A 16583-nucleotide genomic window follows, 5' to 3' on the forward strand; every position below is an offset into this window, starting at 1 on the left:
GCAAAATAATGCAAAAAAATGCTAAATATTAATAATATGAAAAAGAATGATGAGAAAAATAATGATAAATGATGCAATATACTATAATGCAATACTAAAATAATCAGAAATAACGCAAAAAAAAATAATGCATAATAAAAATAATAATAATGCAAAAAAATAATATGAAATGTTGCAATATACTATAATGCAATATTATAATAATAATAATATGAATGTAAAAAAATGCGATAAAATAAGAATTGCAAAATAACGCAAAAAAATGCAAAATATTTATGATGATAGATAGAAATGATGTGAAAATATATTGCGAAATAATGCAATATACTATAATGCAATACTATAATAAAAATAATATAATAATAATAATAATGCAATATACTATAATGCAACCCTATAATGATAATAAAAATACTAATGCAAATATTAGTAATGTGAAATAATGCAAAAAAAATAATGCAAACAATAATGCAATATACTAGAATACAATACTATAATAATGCGAAAAAATGTGAAAAAAATAATGCATAATAAAAATAATAATAATGCAAAAAAATAATATGAAATGTTGCAATATACTATAATGCAATATTATAATAAAAATAATATGAATGTAAAAAATTGCGAAAAAATAAGAATTGCAAAATAACGCAAAAAAATGCAAAATATTTATATAAAATAATGCGAAGAAATGATGTGAAATATATTGCGAAATAATGCAATATACTATAATGCAATACTATAATAATAATAATATAATAATAATAATGCAATATACTATAATGCAACACTATAATGATAATAAAAATACTAATGCAAATATTAGTAATGTGAAATAATGCAAAAAAAATAATGCGAACAATAATGCAATATACTAGAATGCAATACTATAATAATAATAATATAATAATAATAATAATAATGCAATATACTATAATGCAACACTATAATGATAATAAAAATACTAATGCAAATATTAGTAATGCGAAAAAATGTGAAAAAAATAATGCATAATGATAATATTAATAATAATGCAAAAAAATAATGTGAAATACTAATATTGCAAAGAAAAAAAAAATAAGATGAAATAATGCAATATACTATAAAGCAATACTATAATAATAATAATAATAATAATAATAATAATGCAAAATAATTATACAAAATAATGCGAAAAAAATCATGTGAAAAATATTGCAAAATAATGAAATACCGGTATACTATAATGCAATACTATATCAAAAATAACGCCGGGAAAAAAATGCAAAATAATAATAATAATAATAATATGAAATAATGTGGAAAAAAATGATGATGAAAATAATGCTAAAGCGGGGGGAATGCAATAAGAAAATAAAGAGAAAAATAATGTTAAATAATGCAAAATATTTTAATGCAATACTATAATAATAATAATAATAATAATGTGAAAAAAATAATGTAAAGTAATAATAATACAAAATGTGAAAAATAATGGTGAATGATGCGATGTGCTCTATGCAGCACTCTAATGATTATAATTTGTTGCTTTCTCTGATCAGGTATTGGAAGATGTTCCATCTCTTCTCCCATTGCTGGCACTGTATACAGAAGAAGCAAGAACCAATCAGGTGAGGCCAACACCAGGATAGGACCCGCCTTTTATATGACCCCATCTGAGACTCCTAAATCCCACACCCTCCCCATGAGGTCTCCTGAGTGAGACTGGGGGTCCCATAATAAAATGACTGGCCATGATCACGACTCCTGTCACCATAAATACAGAGATGGCTTCAGATGGGCCGTCAACTTTCTTGATAAGGAAGGCCTCAGGTGTGGCCCCTGACACCCCCAAGGGCCACCTGTTCTCATTGCGTGTCTCCTCTGCAATCACGAGTCTACCTGTTCACAGTTCTATTATTTATTACATTTGGTTGCACATGGAGGGGGGGGGGAAGGGCTGCCTAATCATGTGACCACATTTTGGGTTGCCCCCAGCTGACTAGCTCTGGAATTCCCTCACTTTAGAAGGATTTCCTCTCACTTCCTGTTTTGGCCATGGGGCAGGAAGTGAAGGGAATTCTCCCCTAATGGGGACATTAATGGCAAAAAAAACAAAAAAACAGACAGGGGTTATAACCACAGCAGACATGGCTGTGTAGCAGAGCTTTGCAAATCTCAGGACTGGATGAGAAAAACAAAAGAAAAAAAAAATATATATATATATATAGCTTTTTACTTACCTGTTGCCATAGTGATGTGGTATTTAGGCCTGAAGTCTTTCATATTCTGTTTACTTCCTGGTTAGGGTCCTTTTTCAGATGCCTGCCTGACATAGACGCTTCCTCTTCTGGGTCCTTCTTCAGGTCTTTATTTCAGTGCCTGCCTGACATTGACACTTCCTGGTTTGGGTCCTTCTTTGGGTGACCATATCATTGCCTGCCTGACATTGACACTTCCTGGTTTGGGTCCTTCTTTCAGGGGCTCTGTCAGTGCTTATGTGACATAGACACTTCCTGGTTTGGGTCCTTATTTGGGTGACCATATCAGTGCCTGCCTGACAGACACTTCCTGGTTTGTGTCCTTCTTTGGGTGTCCATATGAGTGCCTGCCTGACAGACGCTTCTTGTTTGGGTCCTTCTTTGTGTGTCCATATCAGTGCCTGCCTGACAGACGTTTCCAGTTCTGGGTCCGTTTTCGGGGTTTCCATATCAGTGCCTGCCTGACAGACGTTTCCCGTTCTGGGTCCTTCTTCGGGTGTCCATATCAGTGCCTGCCTGACAGACGTTTCCCGTTCTGGGTCCTTCTTCGGGTGTCCATATCAGTGCCTGCCTGACATAGACACTTCCTGGTTTGGGTTCCTCTTTGGGTGTCCATATCAGTGCCTGCCTGACATAGACGCTTCCTGTTCTGGGTCCTTCTTCGGGTGTCCATATCAGTGCCTGCCTGACAGACGCTTCTTGTTTGGGTCATTCTTTGGGAGTCCATATCAGTGCCTGCCTGACATACGCTTCTTGTTTGGGTCCTTCGCCGGGTGTTCATATCAGTGCCTGCCTGACATAGCCGCCTCCTGGTTTGGGTCCTTCTTCAGATATGTATATCAGTGCCTGCCTGACATAGACGTTTCCCGTTCTGGGTCCTTTTTTTAGGTGTTCATATCAGTGCCTGCCTGACATAGACACTTCCTGGTTTGTGTCCTTCTTGGGGTGTTCATATCAGTGCCTGCCTGACATAGACGCTTCCTGGTTTGGGTCCTTCTTTGTCTGTCCATATCAGTGCCTGTGTCTAACATGGAAGCTTCCTGTTCTGGGTCCTTCTTCAGGTGTCCATATCAGTGAATGCCTGACATAGACACTTCCTGTTTTGGGTCCTTCTTCGGGTGTTCATATCAGGGCCTGCCTGACATAGATGCTCCCTTTTTAGGGTCCTTCTTTGGGTGTCCATGTCAGTGCCTGCCTGGCATTCATAGTTCCTATTGGATGAGGCCCAGCACACCTCCCCATTTTTCAAACTTGCCAAAGAGGGACATGCTTTAAGTGGGCAAAACGTGGCGGGCTATGCGGTGAAGAGTGGGTGTGACCTTTAAAAAATGGGTGTGGTCTAACCCATTTTGCTGCCAATGTGTGTAAGTCTGACAAGCTGGCTGTCATCTGTCAGATGGAAGCGATCCAGTGGGCCAAATAGCCACCCGATCGCTTCCACACACCCAGGCAGCAGCTCATATCCTAACTCCACCCCTCTGGTGTGCCAAGTCTCACTTTTGCTGTGGAAAGCTACAGGATTAGAACCCCTGTCAGGTTTTTATTGCTTTCTGTGCCCCAGTTAGGGTGATGCACCCCCTCTATTTGTCATGTTTACCACTGCCACTGAGAGCAAAAGAACATTTTAGGGTGTCACCAGAACAGGAAGAGAGGGGAAATCTACCAATGGGGACACTAGTTCCGGGATTCCCTCACCTTAAAGGTATCTTCTCTCACTTCCTGTTTTGGCTATTGGACAGGAAATGAAGGGAACTCTTCCCAATGGGGACACACATGGCAAATAAAACCTGACTGGGGTTAAAAGCCTCAGAAAACTGATTTTGCTAAATGTGGTGTTTTTGGTTGCTGTGAGTGATAATCACCAATAGGGGTCTATGATGAATGCTCTGATCCATAGAATGTGCTGTATGTAATGGGGTGACTTTGTCTTGCAGGAATGTGACGATTCTCTTCATGGGGCTGGAAGGTGCTGGAAAAACATCGGTGATCAGAGTCATCAAGAGAGGTGAGAGTATAGAATTCTCCAATCAGAGAAGAGCTTGCCTTTCCCGAAAATCCATCCAATAGATTTCCTACTTAGCACAGCCGGTATAATACAGATTGGAATTGTATCTGATATTTTTGGGTCTGGTGTCAGGGATGGTTGGTATGTACCATGCAGGGACTGTGGGGGGGATCAATTGCCCTGAGGTCAGTGTGTGTGTGTGTGTGTGGGTGGGGGGCAATTGCCCTGGGTTCAGTGTCTGTGTGTGTGTGTGTGGGGGGGGGGGGCAGGAGGGGAAGTTGCCCTTGGTTGAGTTTCTTTATATGTGTGTGTGTATGTGGTAGAGGGGCAATTGCCCTGGGTTCAGTGTGTGTGGGGGGGGCATGAGGGGAAGTTGCCCTTGGTTCAGAGTCTTTATATGTGTGTGTGTGTATATGTGGTAGAGGGGCAATTGCCCTGGGTTCAGTGTCTGTGTGTGTGTGTGGGGGGGGGGGCAGGAGGGGAAGTTGCCCTTGGTTGAGTGTTTTTATATGTGTGTGTGTATGTGGTAGAGGGGCAATTGCCCTGGGTTCAGTGTGTGTGTGTGTGTGTGTGGGGGGGGGGGGGGCAGGAGGAAAAGTTGCCCTGGGTTCAGTGCCTTTTTGTGTGTGTATGGGAGGGGAGCAGGAGAGGCAGTTGTCCTGGGTTCAGTGTCTGTGTGTGTGAGGGAGGGGGGGGCATGAGGGGAAGTTGCCCCTGGGTTCAGTGTCTTTGTGTGTGAGGGGGGCATGAGGGGAAGTTGCCCTGGGTTCAGTGTCTTTATATGTGTGTGTGTGTATGTGGTGGTGGGGCAATTGCCCTGGGTTCAGTGTCTGTGTGTGTGTAGGGGGAGAGAGCAGGCGGGGCAGTTGCCCTGGGTTCAGGGCAGGGCTGGACTGGCCTACCCGGAAATTTCCCGGTAGAACGGCAAGTTCCCCCTGCCCTGGGGCTGCTAATTAAGTACCTGTAAAAATAAATGGCCGCGGCCGGCCCGACATGCGCTCTGCACATGCGCTGCCGCTGCTCGGGCCAGACCGTGCACATTCGGCTATTCCCGGGCAGACGGCGCATGCGCGGTGACGGATTTTTAAATGTAAGGCGCCTCACCAAAAGGTAAGTGAGACTCCTCCGCAGCCCCTGCATCACCTCAGGAGATGCAGTGCTGCGGGCATGGTACAGGAGATTCTCCTGTACCATGCCCACAGCACTGCATCTCCTGCACTATACCCGCAGCCCTGCATCTCCTGTACTATGCCCACAGCCCTGCATCTCCTGTACCATGTCTGCAGCCCCTGCATCTCCTGCATCATGCCCGCAGCCCCTGCATCTTTTGTACCATGTCCGCAGCCCCTGCACCATGCCCACAGCCCCTGCACCATGTCCACAGCCCAGCCCCTGCACCATGCCCACAGCCCTGCATCTCCTGCACCATGCCCGCAGCCACTGCATCTCCTGTACTATGCCCACCGCCCTGCATCTCCTGTACCATGTCTGCAGCCCCTGCACCATGCCCACAGCCCCTGCATCTCCTGTACCATGTCTGCAGCCCCTGCACCATGCCCACAGCCCCTGCATCTCCTGTACCATGTCTGCAGCCCCTGCACCATGCCCACAGCCCCTGCATCTCCTGTACCATGTCTGCAGCCCCTGCACCATGCCCACAGCCCCTGCATCTCCTGTACCATGTCTGCAGCCCCTGCACCATGCCCACAGCCCCTGCATCTCCTGTACCATGTCTGCAGCCCCTGCACCATGCCCACATCCCCTGCATCTCCTGCACCATGCCCGCAGCCCCTGCATCTCCTGTACTATGCCCACAGTCCTGCATCTCCTGTACCATATCTGCAGCCCCTGCATCTCCTGCACCATGCCGGCAACCCTGCATCTCTTGTACTATGCCCACAGCCCTGCATCTCCTGTACAATGTCTGTAGCCCCTGCACCATGCCCGCAGCCCCTGCATCTCCTGTACTATGCCCACAGCCCTGCATCTCCTGTACCATGTCTGCGGCCCCTGCATCTCCTGCACCATGCCGGCAACCCTGCATCTCTTGTACTATGCCCACAGCCCTGCATCTCCTGTACCATGTCTGCAGCCCCTGCACCATGCCCACAGCCCCTGCATCTCCTGTACCATGTCCGCAGCCCCTGCACCATGCCCGCAGCCCCTGCATCTCCTGTACCATGTCCGCAGCCCCTGCACCATGCCCACAGCCCCTGCATCTCCTGTACCATGTCTGCAGCAACTGCACCATGCCAACAGCCTGTCAAAGACTGTCAGGTAGAGGAGAAAAGATCTAGATGATGCTGGTTGCACTGCCCTAGGTAAGGCTCATATGCAAAGCTGAGCTGCTATGTTTGAGAGAAATGAAATCCAATGGAAAGGGGCAACCTGAATTAATTTTTTTCTTTTCTAGTGTACCCATCTCAGGTCTTTCCTTCATCTGATCCTCTGAAGACTCGCCTTCGACTTGACCACTTTGATCTCACTCTTCTCGAGCTGCCCAGTGGACAAAAGGCGAGAGCCAATTGGAGATTATATTATCCCCAAGCCCACGCATTTGTCTTTTTAGTGGATTCTAGCGACCCAGGAAGCTTACAGGAGGTGGCGAGTGTCCTCCCGTGTATCCTTAAACACCCGAAGGTGGCTGGGAAGCCACTTTTAATGTAAGTTCTTCAAACCTGTAACGCTGTTATGTATTATGTACACTGTATGGGCAAACGTTTGTGAAAACCTGACCATCGCACCCTATCTGAGCTTGTTGAACATCCCATTCCCAAACCATGGGCAATTAATATGGAGTTGGTCCCTCTTTATAACTATGACATCCCCCACCCTTCGGGGAAGGCTTTGCACAAGATTGGAGGGTGTCTGTGAAAATTTGTGCCAAATTGTGAGGTCAGGTACTGATGTTGGATAAGAAGATCTGATTCACCATCAGTGTTTAGTAGGGTTAAGTTCAGGATTTTTTTGTGGGACATTCGAGTTCCTGCACACCAAACTGGTCAAACCATGTCTTTAAGGAGCTGTCTTTGTACACAGTGGCACAGTCATGTTGGAACAGAAAAGGGTGTTTAGTAGGGTTAAGGTCCATAGATATTCAGTAGGGTTGAGGTCCAAAGGTGTTTAGTAGGGCTGAGGTCCAAAGATGTTTAGTAGGGCTGAGGTCCAAAGGTGTTTAGTAGGGCTGAGGTCCAAAGGTGTTCAGTAGGGCTGAGGTCCATAGGTGTTTGGTGGGAATGAGGTCCAAAGGTGTTTAGTAGGGCTGAGGTCCAAAGGTGTTCAGTAGAGTGAAGGTCCAAAGATGTTCAGTAAGGTGGAGGTTCAAAGGTGTTCAGTAGGGCTGAGGTCCAAAGGTGTTTAGTAAACTTTGGATCCATAGATGTTCAATAGGGTTAAGAACTAAACATGTTTAGTAGGGTTGAGGTCCAAACATGTTCAGTAGGTTTGAGGTCCGAAGGTGCTCCCTAGGGCTGAGATCCAAAGGTGTTCAATAGGGTTGAAATCCAAAAGTGTTCAGTAGAACTAAGGTCCAAATATGTTCAGTAGGGTTAAGGTCCAAAGGTGTTCAAAAGAGTTGAGATCCAAAAGTGTTAAGTAGGGTTGAAGCTCAAAAAGGTGTTCATTAGGGTTAAGTTCAGGATTTTTTTGTGGGACATTCGAGTTCCTGCACACCAAACTGGTCAAACCATGTCTTTAAGGAGCTGTCTTTGTACACAGGGGCACAGTCATGTTGGAACAGAAAAGGGTGTTTAGTAGGGTTAAGGTCCAAAGATGTTTAGTAGGGTTGAGGTCCAAAGGTGTTTAGTAGGGTTGAGGTTCAAACGCGTTTAGTAGGGTTGAGGCCCAAAGGTGTTTAGTGGGAATGAGGTCCAAAGGTGTTTAGTTGGAATGAGGTCCAAAGGTGTTTAGTGGGAATGAGGTCCAAAGGTGTTCAGTAGGGCTGAGGTCCAAAGGTGTTCAGTAGGGCTGAGGTCCATAGGGCTGAGGTCCAAAGGTGTTTAGTGGGAATGAGGTCCAAAGGTGTTTAGTAGAGCTGAGGTCCAAAGGTGTTCAGTAGGGCTGAGGTCCAAAGGCATTTTATTAGGGCTGAGGTCCATAGATTTTCAGTAGGGTTGAGGTCTATAGATTTTCAGTAGGGCTGAGGTCCAAAGGTGTTCATTAGGGCTGAGGTCCAAAGGTGTTCATTAGGGCTGAGGTCCAAAGGTGTTCATTAGGGCTGAGGTCCAAAGGTGTTCATTAGGGCTGAGGTCCAAAGGTGTCCATTAGGGCTGAGGTCCAAAGGTGTTCAGTAGGGTTAAGGACCATAGATTTTCAGTAGGGCTGAAGTCCAAAGGTGTTCAGTAGGGCTAAGGTCCATAGAGTTTCAGTAGGGCTGAGGCCGATAGATTTTCAGTAGGGTTGAGGTCCATAGATGTTCAGTAGGGTTGAGATCCAAAGATGTTGAGTAAGATTGAGGTCCGAAGGTGCTCAGTAGGGTTAAGGTCCAAAGATGTTCAGTAGGGTTGAGATCCAAAGGTGTTTAATAGGGTTGAAATCCAAAGATGTTCAGTAGAACTGAGGTCCAAATATGTTCAGTGGGGTTAAGGTCCAAAGGTGTTCAAAAGGGCTGAGGTCCAAAGGTGTTTAGTAGGGTTGGGGTCCAAAGATGTTTAGTAGGGCTAAAGTCCAAAGGTGTTCAGTAGGGCTGAGATCCAAAAGGTGTTCAGTAGGGCTGAGGTCCATAGATTTTCAGTAGGGTCGAGGTCGATAGATTTTCAGTAGGGTTGAGGTCGATAGATTTTCAGTAGGGTTGAGGTCGATAGATTTTCAGTAGGGTTGAGGTCGATAGATTTTCAGTAGGGCTGAGGTCTAATGGTGCTTCGTAGGGCTAAAGGCCAAAGGTGCTCAGTCCATAGATTTTCAGTAGGGCTGAGGTCCATAGATGTTCAGTAGAGTTGAGATCCAAAGATGTTCAGTAGGGCTGAGGTCCAAAGATGTTCAGTTCAGTAGGGTTGAGGTCCAATAGTGCTTAGTAGGGCTAAAGGTGTTTAGAAGTGATGAGGTCAGGGCTCTGCTCAGGACACTGAAGTTCCTCCACACCAAACTGGTCACACCGTGTCTTTATGAAGCTGGCTTTGTACACAGGGGCACAGTCATGCTGGAACAGAAAAGGGTCTTCACCATACCAGAAGGTTGGAATTGTCTACAATGTCTTTGTATGCTTTAGCAGAGGGGTAGAACAAGGGTCGGTAACCCGTGTGAGTTGGCACCTCAGTTAAAAAAAACATTAAAATTATTGTAATTTCTAAACCCCACATTTTTTCACTGCCTATACTAAATCCGTTTTATTTTTTTGCAGATTCGCTAATAAACAGGACAAAGCATACACGCTTCTACCCAGTGAAATTATTGAACTGCTGTCGCTGGAAAAACTGGTGAATGAGAATAAGACGCTTTGCAAAATTGTACGTCATTTTTTTATTTCATTGGAAGTGTACAGGATTTGAGTTCTTAATGGCTATGATGTGGTCGCGTTTTAAGGGCCTGTGGAATTTTTATTTCAAGGAGCACTTGACAATAAGTGGTAGCCTAGTGCCAAGATCAAATAGACTGAGCACATCGACCTACACTATATATCCAAAAGTATTGGGACGCCTGCCTTTACACACACATGAACTTTAATGGCATCCCAGTCTTAGTCCGTAGGGTTCAGTATTGAGTTGGTCCACCCTTTGCAGCTATAACAGCTTCAACTCTTCTGGGAAGGCTGCCCACAAGGTTTAGGAGTGTCTATGGGAATGTTTGACCAATCTTCCAGAAGCGCATTTGTGAGGTCAGGTAGGGAGGGCAATGTACTGGGGGTTGCATAGAGACGATTGGGTGCCTGTACAGCCGACAGTTGGCTTGCCAGATTTGTGTGTGAAATAGCCCACTGCTGCCAACATATGACATACGTCGGTGGCGGTGAAAGGGTTAAAGGAAAGAAAAACTCAATAAAAAAAAATATGTATATATATATATATATATATATATATATACTAGACCCTGTTCTACTAATTTAAATTGATTCCATTTTTTTTTTTTTTTTTAAGAACTGTATATTGTCATTTTCAATTCTTCAGCCAAATGTTGTGGCCCCCACGTTGTTAAATGCATTCTCACCTAAAATATAAAAAAAAAAAAAAAAAAATATATAATATTATTATTATTAATAATAATAATAATAATTATATATATATATATATATATATATATATATATATATATATATATATATATAAAGGCTATAAAATTGGCACACAAGACACTTTTAATTTATTACAATTTCGCTTTTCATTTCAATCTGCTGCCACTGTAATTTTTAAAAAATTTAAATTTTAGAAAACTGAAAAAAAAAAAATAAAAAAAATAAATAAAAATAAAAAAATAAAAAAAAATTAAAAATTGAAAAAAATTAGCAGGTACGCGTTTGTAAAAAAAGAAAAGAAAAAGAATACAAAAAAATTCAATAATACATTTTAAATAATATTTAATAATCTTTAAATAATAGAACCCCCATTGATTGATAATCTCCTGTGTCTTTCATTGGACAGGAACCGTGCTCCGCAACTACAGACCTCCGTTCCCATTACGACTGGGCGATTCTGAAGGGACTGCGGTGGATTTTAAAGTCTGTAACCCTCAGCTACTCTACGCTCAACGCTAGCGTATTACAGGAGACCACAGAACAGAAAGAGAGTGTACATTACAGAACTGCTGTAAAACCGTGGAATAACAGGTATTAATTTTTAAAAAATCAGTCTAATTAGAGGAATTGAACTAAGAAATTGAGAGTCCTAGAGACATAGCAAGCTTGAAAGGTGGGACAATGTGAGAAGCAACCTGACCCTGGGTCAAGCGGTCCTTAAGTGGAGGACCCTGAAGGAGGAACAGAACCTGAATATGGGCCCATTAAGAAATAGCAAGCTTGACAGGTGGGGCAATGTGAGAAGCAACCTGACCACAGGCCAAGTGCTCCTCAAGTGAAGGACCCCGTAGGAGGAACAGACCTGAATATTGGCCTATAAAGACATAGGAAGCTTGACAGGTGGGGCAATGTGAGTAGCAACCTGAGCAAAGGTCAAGTGGTCCTCAAGTGGAGGACCCTGAAGGATGGGTAGAACCAGAAAATTGGCCTATTAAGACATAGCAAGCTTGACAGGTGTGGCAACGTGAGAAGCAACCTTTACACAGGTCAAGTGATCCTCAAGTGGAGGACCCTGAAGGATGGACATAACCTGAATATGGGCCTATGAAGACACCACAAGCTTGACAGGTGGGGCAATGCGAGTAGCAACTTGTACATAGCTCAAAAAACGTTATTCTTTATTCTGGAAAGCCAGGACATTTATTGCCTGTGTCAACCTTTGTAGTATGAACCTGGAAGTTCTCAGCTCTGAGCACTTCAAGGTTCAGTGCTGTAAAACACTGGCCAGCGTTGCTGGGAAAAAAGCAGATTGGGCACAATTGCTGCTCGATCAACTTCAACATTTAACAGAGTGCTGGGATGACATTAGGGGTCTAAGAAACCCTTGATCTCTTCCTAAGGAGAACCTGTTATCTGCACTATACTATCACATGTGATAGCAATAAAATCGAAATCTAAAGGACTAAAATCTGAGGACTGCAGACATAGTGGGTAGTTTAGTTATGGATACCGGATACTGTAGCATTACTAATTATCTCAATGTAAATACCGACCACTAGAGGGAATGTTTGCCCTTTCCAACCACCCCTCTGTATAAGAGTAAAAGAAATAAGAAGAGTAATTGAATAATATTATGGGACATAAATACTAGAATGTAGATATCATGGGACACCTTATTTCAATAGATAAGTTTTGTTTTGCAGTGATCTGCCAAAATGGAAGGTGACCGATGAGGAAATCACAAACCTCGTAGAGTACAAACCATTCCCGTGTGGCAAAAAAAGAGCCCTGAAGCCCATCCAGAATATACTGACACAGGTAATATATAGCCAAAAAAATTACATTATTATTCCCCATTATATGAAGGGAAAATGTCTTCTAGTAGTTTAGATCAGTGGTCTCCAAACTACGGCCTGCATGTCATTTGAGGCCCTTTGCTTGCCTATATCTGGCCCTTGATTGGGGCACTATTCCTCCCACTGACACCAATGATGGGGCACTATTCCTCCTACTGATACCAATGATGGGGCACTATTCCTCTCACTGATACCAATGATGGGACACTATTCCTCCCACTGATACCAATGATGGGGCACTATTCCTCCCACTGACACCAATGATGGGACACTATTCCTCCCACTGACACCAATGATGGGACACTATTCCTCCAACTGACGCCAATGATGGGACACTATTTCTCCCACTGATACCAATGATGGGGCACTATTCCTCCTACTGACACCAATGATGGGACACCATTCCTCCCACTGATACCAATGATGGGGCACTATTTCTCCCACTGATACCAATGATGGGACACTATTCCTCCCACTGATACCAATGATGGGACACTATTCCTCCCACTGATACCAATGATGGGACACTATTCCTCCCACTGACACCAATGATGGGACACTATTCCTCCCACTGATACCAATGATGGGGCACTATTCCTCCCACTGATACCAATGATGGGGCACTATTTCTCCCACTGATACCAATGATGGGACACTATTCCTCCCACTGATACCAATGATGGGGCACTATTCCTCCCACTGATACCAATGATGGGACACTATTCCTCCCACTGATACCAATGATGGGACACTATTCCTCCCACTGACACCAATGATGGGACACTATTCCTACCACTGATACCAATGATGGGACACTATTCCTCCCACTGACACCAATGATGGGACACTATTCCTCCCACTGACACCAATGATGGGACACTATTCCTCCCACTGATACCAATTATGGGGCACTTTTCCTCCCACTGACACCAATGATGGAGCACTATTCCTCCCACTGATACCAATGATGGGACACTATTCCTCCCACTGATACCAATGATGGGGCACTATTCCTCCCACTGACACCAATGATGGGACACTATTCCTCCCACTGACACCAATGATGGGACACTATTCCTCCAACTGACGCCAATGATGGGACACTATTCCTCCCACTGATACCAATGATGGGGCACTATTCCTCCCACTGACACCAATGATGGGACACTATTCCTCCCACTGATACCAATGATGGGGCACTATTTCTCCCACTGATACCAATGATGGGACACTATTCCTCCCACTGATACCAATGATGGGACACTATTCCTCCCACTGATACCAATGATGGGACACTATTCCTCCCACTGACACCAATGATGGGACACTATTCCTCCCACTGATACCAATGATGGGGCACTATTCCTCCCACTGATACCAATGATGGGGCACTATTCCTCCCACTGATACCAATGATGGGGCACTATTCCTTCCACTGATACCAATGATGGGACACTATTCCTCCCACTGATACCAATAATGGGGCACTATTTCACCCACTGATACCAATGATGGGACACTATTCCTCCCACTGATACCAATGATGGGGCACTATTCCTCCCACTGATACCAATGATGGGACACTATTCCTCCCACTGACACCAATGATGGGGCACTATTCCTTCCACTGATACCAATGATGGGACACTATTCCTCCCACTGATACCAATAATGGGGCACTATTTCACCCACTGATACCAATGATGGGACACTATTCCTCCCACTGATACCAATGATGGGGCACTATTCCTCCCACTGATACCAATGATGGGACACTATTCCTCCCACTGATACCAATGATGGGACACTATTCCTCCCACTGACACCAATGATGGGACACTATTCCTCCCACTGATACCAATGATGGGACACTATTCCTCCCACTGACACCAATGATGGGACACTATTCCTCCAACTGACGCCAATGATGGGACACTATTCCTCCCACTGATACCAATGATGGGGCACTATTCCTCCCACTGACACCAATGATGGGACACTATTCCTCCCACTGATACCAATGATGGGGCACTATTTCTCCCACTGATACCAATGATGGGACACTATTCCTCCCACTGATACCAATGATGGGACACTATTCCTCCCACTGATACCACTATTCCTCCCACTGACACCAATGATGGGACACTATTCCTCCCACTGATACCAATGATGGGGCACTATTCCTCCCACTGATACCAATGATGGGGCACTATTCCTCCCACTGATACCAATGATGGGACACTATTCCTCCCACTGATACCAATGATGGGACACTATTCCTCCCACTGACACCAATGATGGGGCACTATTCCTTCCACTGATACCAATGATGGGACACTATTCCTCCCACTGATACCAATAATGGGGCACTATTTCACCCACTGATACCAATGATGGGACACTATTCCTCCCACTGATACCAATGATGGGGCACTATTCCTCCCACTGATACCAATGATGGGGCACTATTCCTCCCACTGATACCAATGATGGGACACTATTCCTCCCACTGATACCAATAATGGGGCACTATTTCACCCACTGATACCAATGATGGGACACTATTCCTCCCACTGATACCAATGATGGGACACTATTCCTCCCACTGATACCAATGATGGGGCACTATTCCTCCCACTGATACCAATGATGGGACACTATTCCTCCCACTGACACCAATGATGGGGCACTATTCCTTCCACTGATACCAATGATGGGACACTATTCCTCCCACTGATACCAATAATGGGGCACTATTTCACCCACTGATACCAATGATGGGACACTATTCCTCCCACTGATACCAATGATGGGGCACTATTCCTCCCACTGATACCAATGATGGGACACTATTCCTCCCACTGATACCAATGATGGGACACTATTCCTCCCACTGACACCAATGATGGGACACTATTCCTCCCACTGATACCAATGATGGGACACTATTCCTCCCACTGACACCAATGATGGGACACTATTCCTCCAACTGACGCCAATGATGGGACACTATTCCTCCCACTGATACCAATGATGGGGCACTATTCCTCCCACTGACACCAATGATGGGACACTATTCCTCCCACTGATACCAATGATGGGGCACTATTTCTCCCACTGATACCAATGATGGGACACTATTCCTCCCACTGATACCAATGATGGGACACTATTCCTCCCACTGATACCACTATTCCTCCCACTGACACCAATGATGGGACACTATTCCTCCCACTGATACCAATGATGGGGCACTATTCCTCCCACTGATACCAATGATGGGGCACTATTCCTCCCACTGATACCAATGATGGGACACTATTCCTCCCACTGATACCAATGATGGGACACTATTCCTCCCACTGACACCAATGATGGGGCACTATTCCTTCCACTGATACCAATGATGGGACACTATTCCTCCCACTGATACCAATAATGGGGCACTATTTCACCCACTGATACCAATGATGGGACACTATTCCTCCCACTGATACCAATGATGGGGCACTATTCCTCCCACTGATACCAATGATGGGGCACTATTCCTCCCACTGATACCAATGATGGGACACTATTCCTCCCACTGATACCAATAATGGGGCACTATTTCACCCACTGATACCAATGATGGGACACTATTCCTCCCACTGATACCAATGATGGGACACTATTCCTCCCACTGATACCAATGATGGGGCACTATTCCTCCCACTGATACCAATGATGGGACACTATTCCTCCCACTGACACCAATGATGGGGCACTATTCCTTCCACTGATACCAATGATGGGACACTATTCCTCCCACTGATACCAATAATGGGGCACTATTTCACCCACTGATACCAATGATGGGACACTATTCCTCCCACTGATACCAATGATGGGGCACTATTCCTCCCACTGATACCAATGATGGGACACTATTCCTCCCACTGATACCAATGATGGGACACTATTCCTCCCACTGACACCAATGATGGGACACTATTCCTCCCACTGATACCAATGATGGGACACTATTCCTCCCACTGACACCAATGATGGGACACTATTCCTCCAACTGACGCCAATGATGGGACACTATTCCTCCCACTGATACCAATGATGGGGCACTATTCCTCCCACTGACACCAATGATGGGACACTATTCCTCCCACTGATACCAATGATGGGGCACTATTTCTCCCACTGATACCAATGATGGGACACTATTCCTCCCACTGATACCAATGATGGGACACTATTCCTCCCACTGATACCACTATTCCTCCCACTGACACCAATGATGGGACACTATTCCTCCCACT

General features: G+C 44.6%; 1 protein-coding gene across 4 annotated transcripts in view; it reads left to right on the plus strand.

Annotated features, from left to right (window-relative positions):
- The window catches only part of ARL13A (ARF like GTPase 13A), a 63604-nt gene that overhangs the window by 24800 nt on the left and 22221 nt on the right, over positions 1-16583 (plus strand). For 3 of the 4 annotated variants that reach the window (XM_082263352.1, XM_082263350.1, XM_082263351.1), the window contains 6 exons: positions 1542-1610; positions 4175-4245; positions 6659-6908; positions 9584-9689; positions 10818-11002; positions 12115-12229. In XM_082263352.1, the coding sequence (XP_082119478.1) occupies positions 1552-1610; positions 4175-4245; positions 6659-6908; positions 9584-9689; positions 10818-11002; positions 12115-12229 (786 nt within the window). In that variant the 5' untranslated portion in view covers positions 1542-1551. The remainder of the gene's footprint in view (positions 1-1541; positions 1611-4174; positions 4246-6658; positions 6909-9583; positions 9690-10817; positions 11003-12114; positions 12230-16583) is intronic. The other variant, XM_082263353.1, reaches the window with a different exon arrangement.

The sequence above is a fragment of the Pelophylax lessonae genome, assembly GCF_965119305.1.
Source record: "Pelophylax lessonae genome assembly, chromosome: 7".
NCBI lineage: Eukaryota > Metazoa > Chordata > Amphibia > Anura > Ranidae > Pelophylax > Pelophylax lessonae.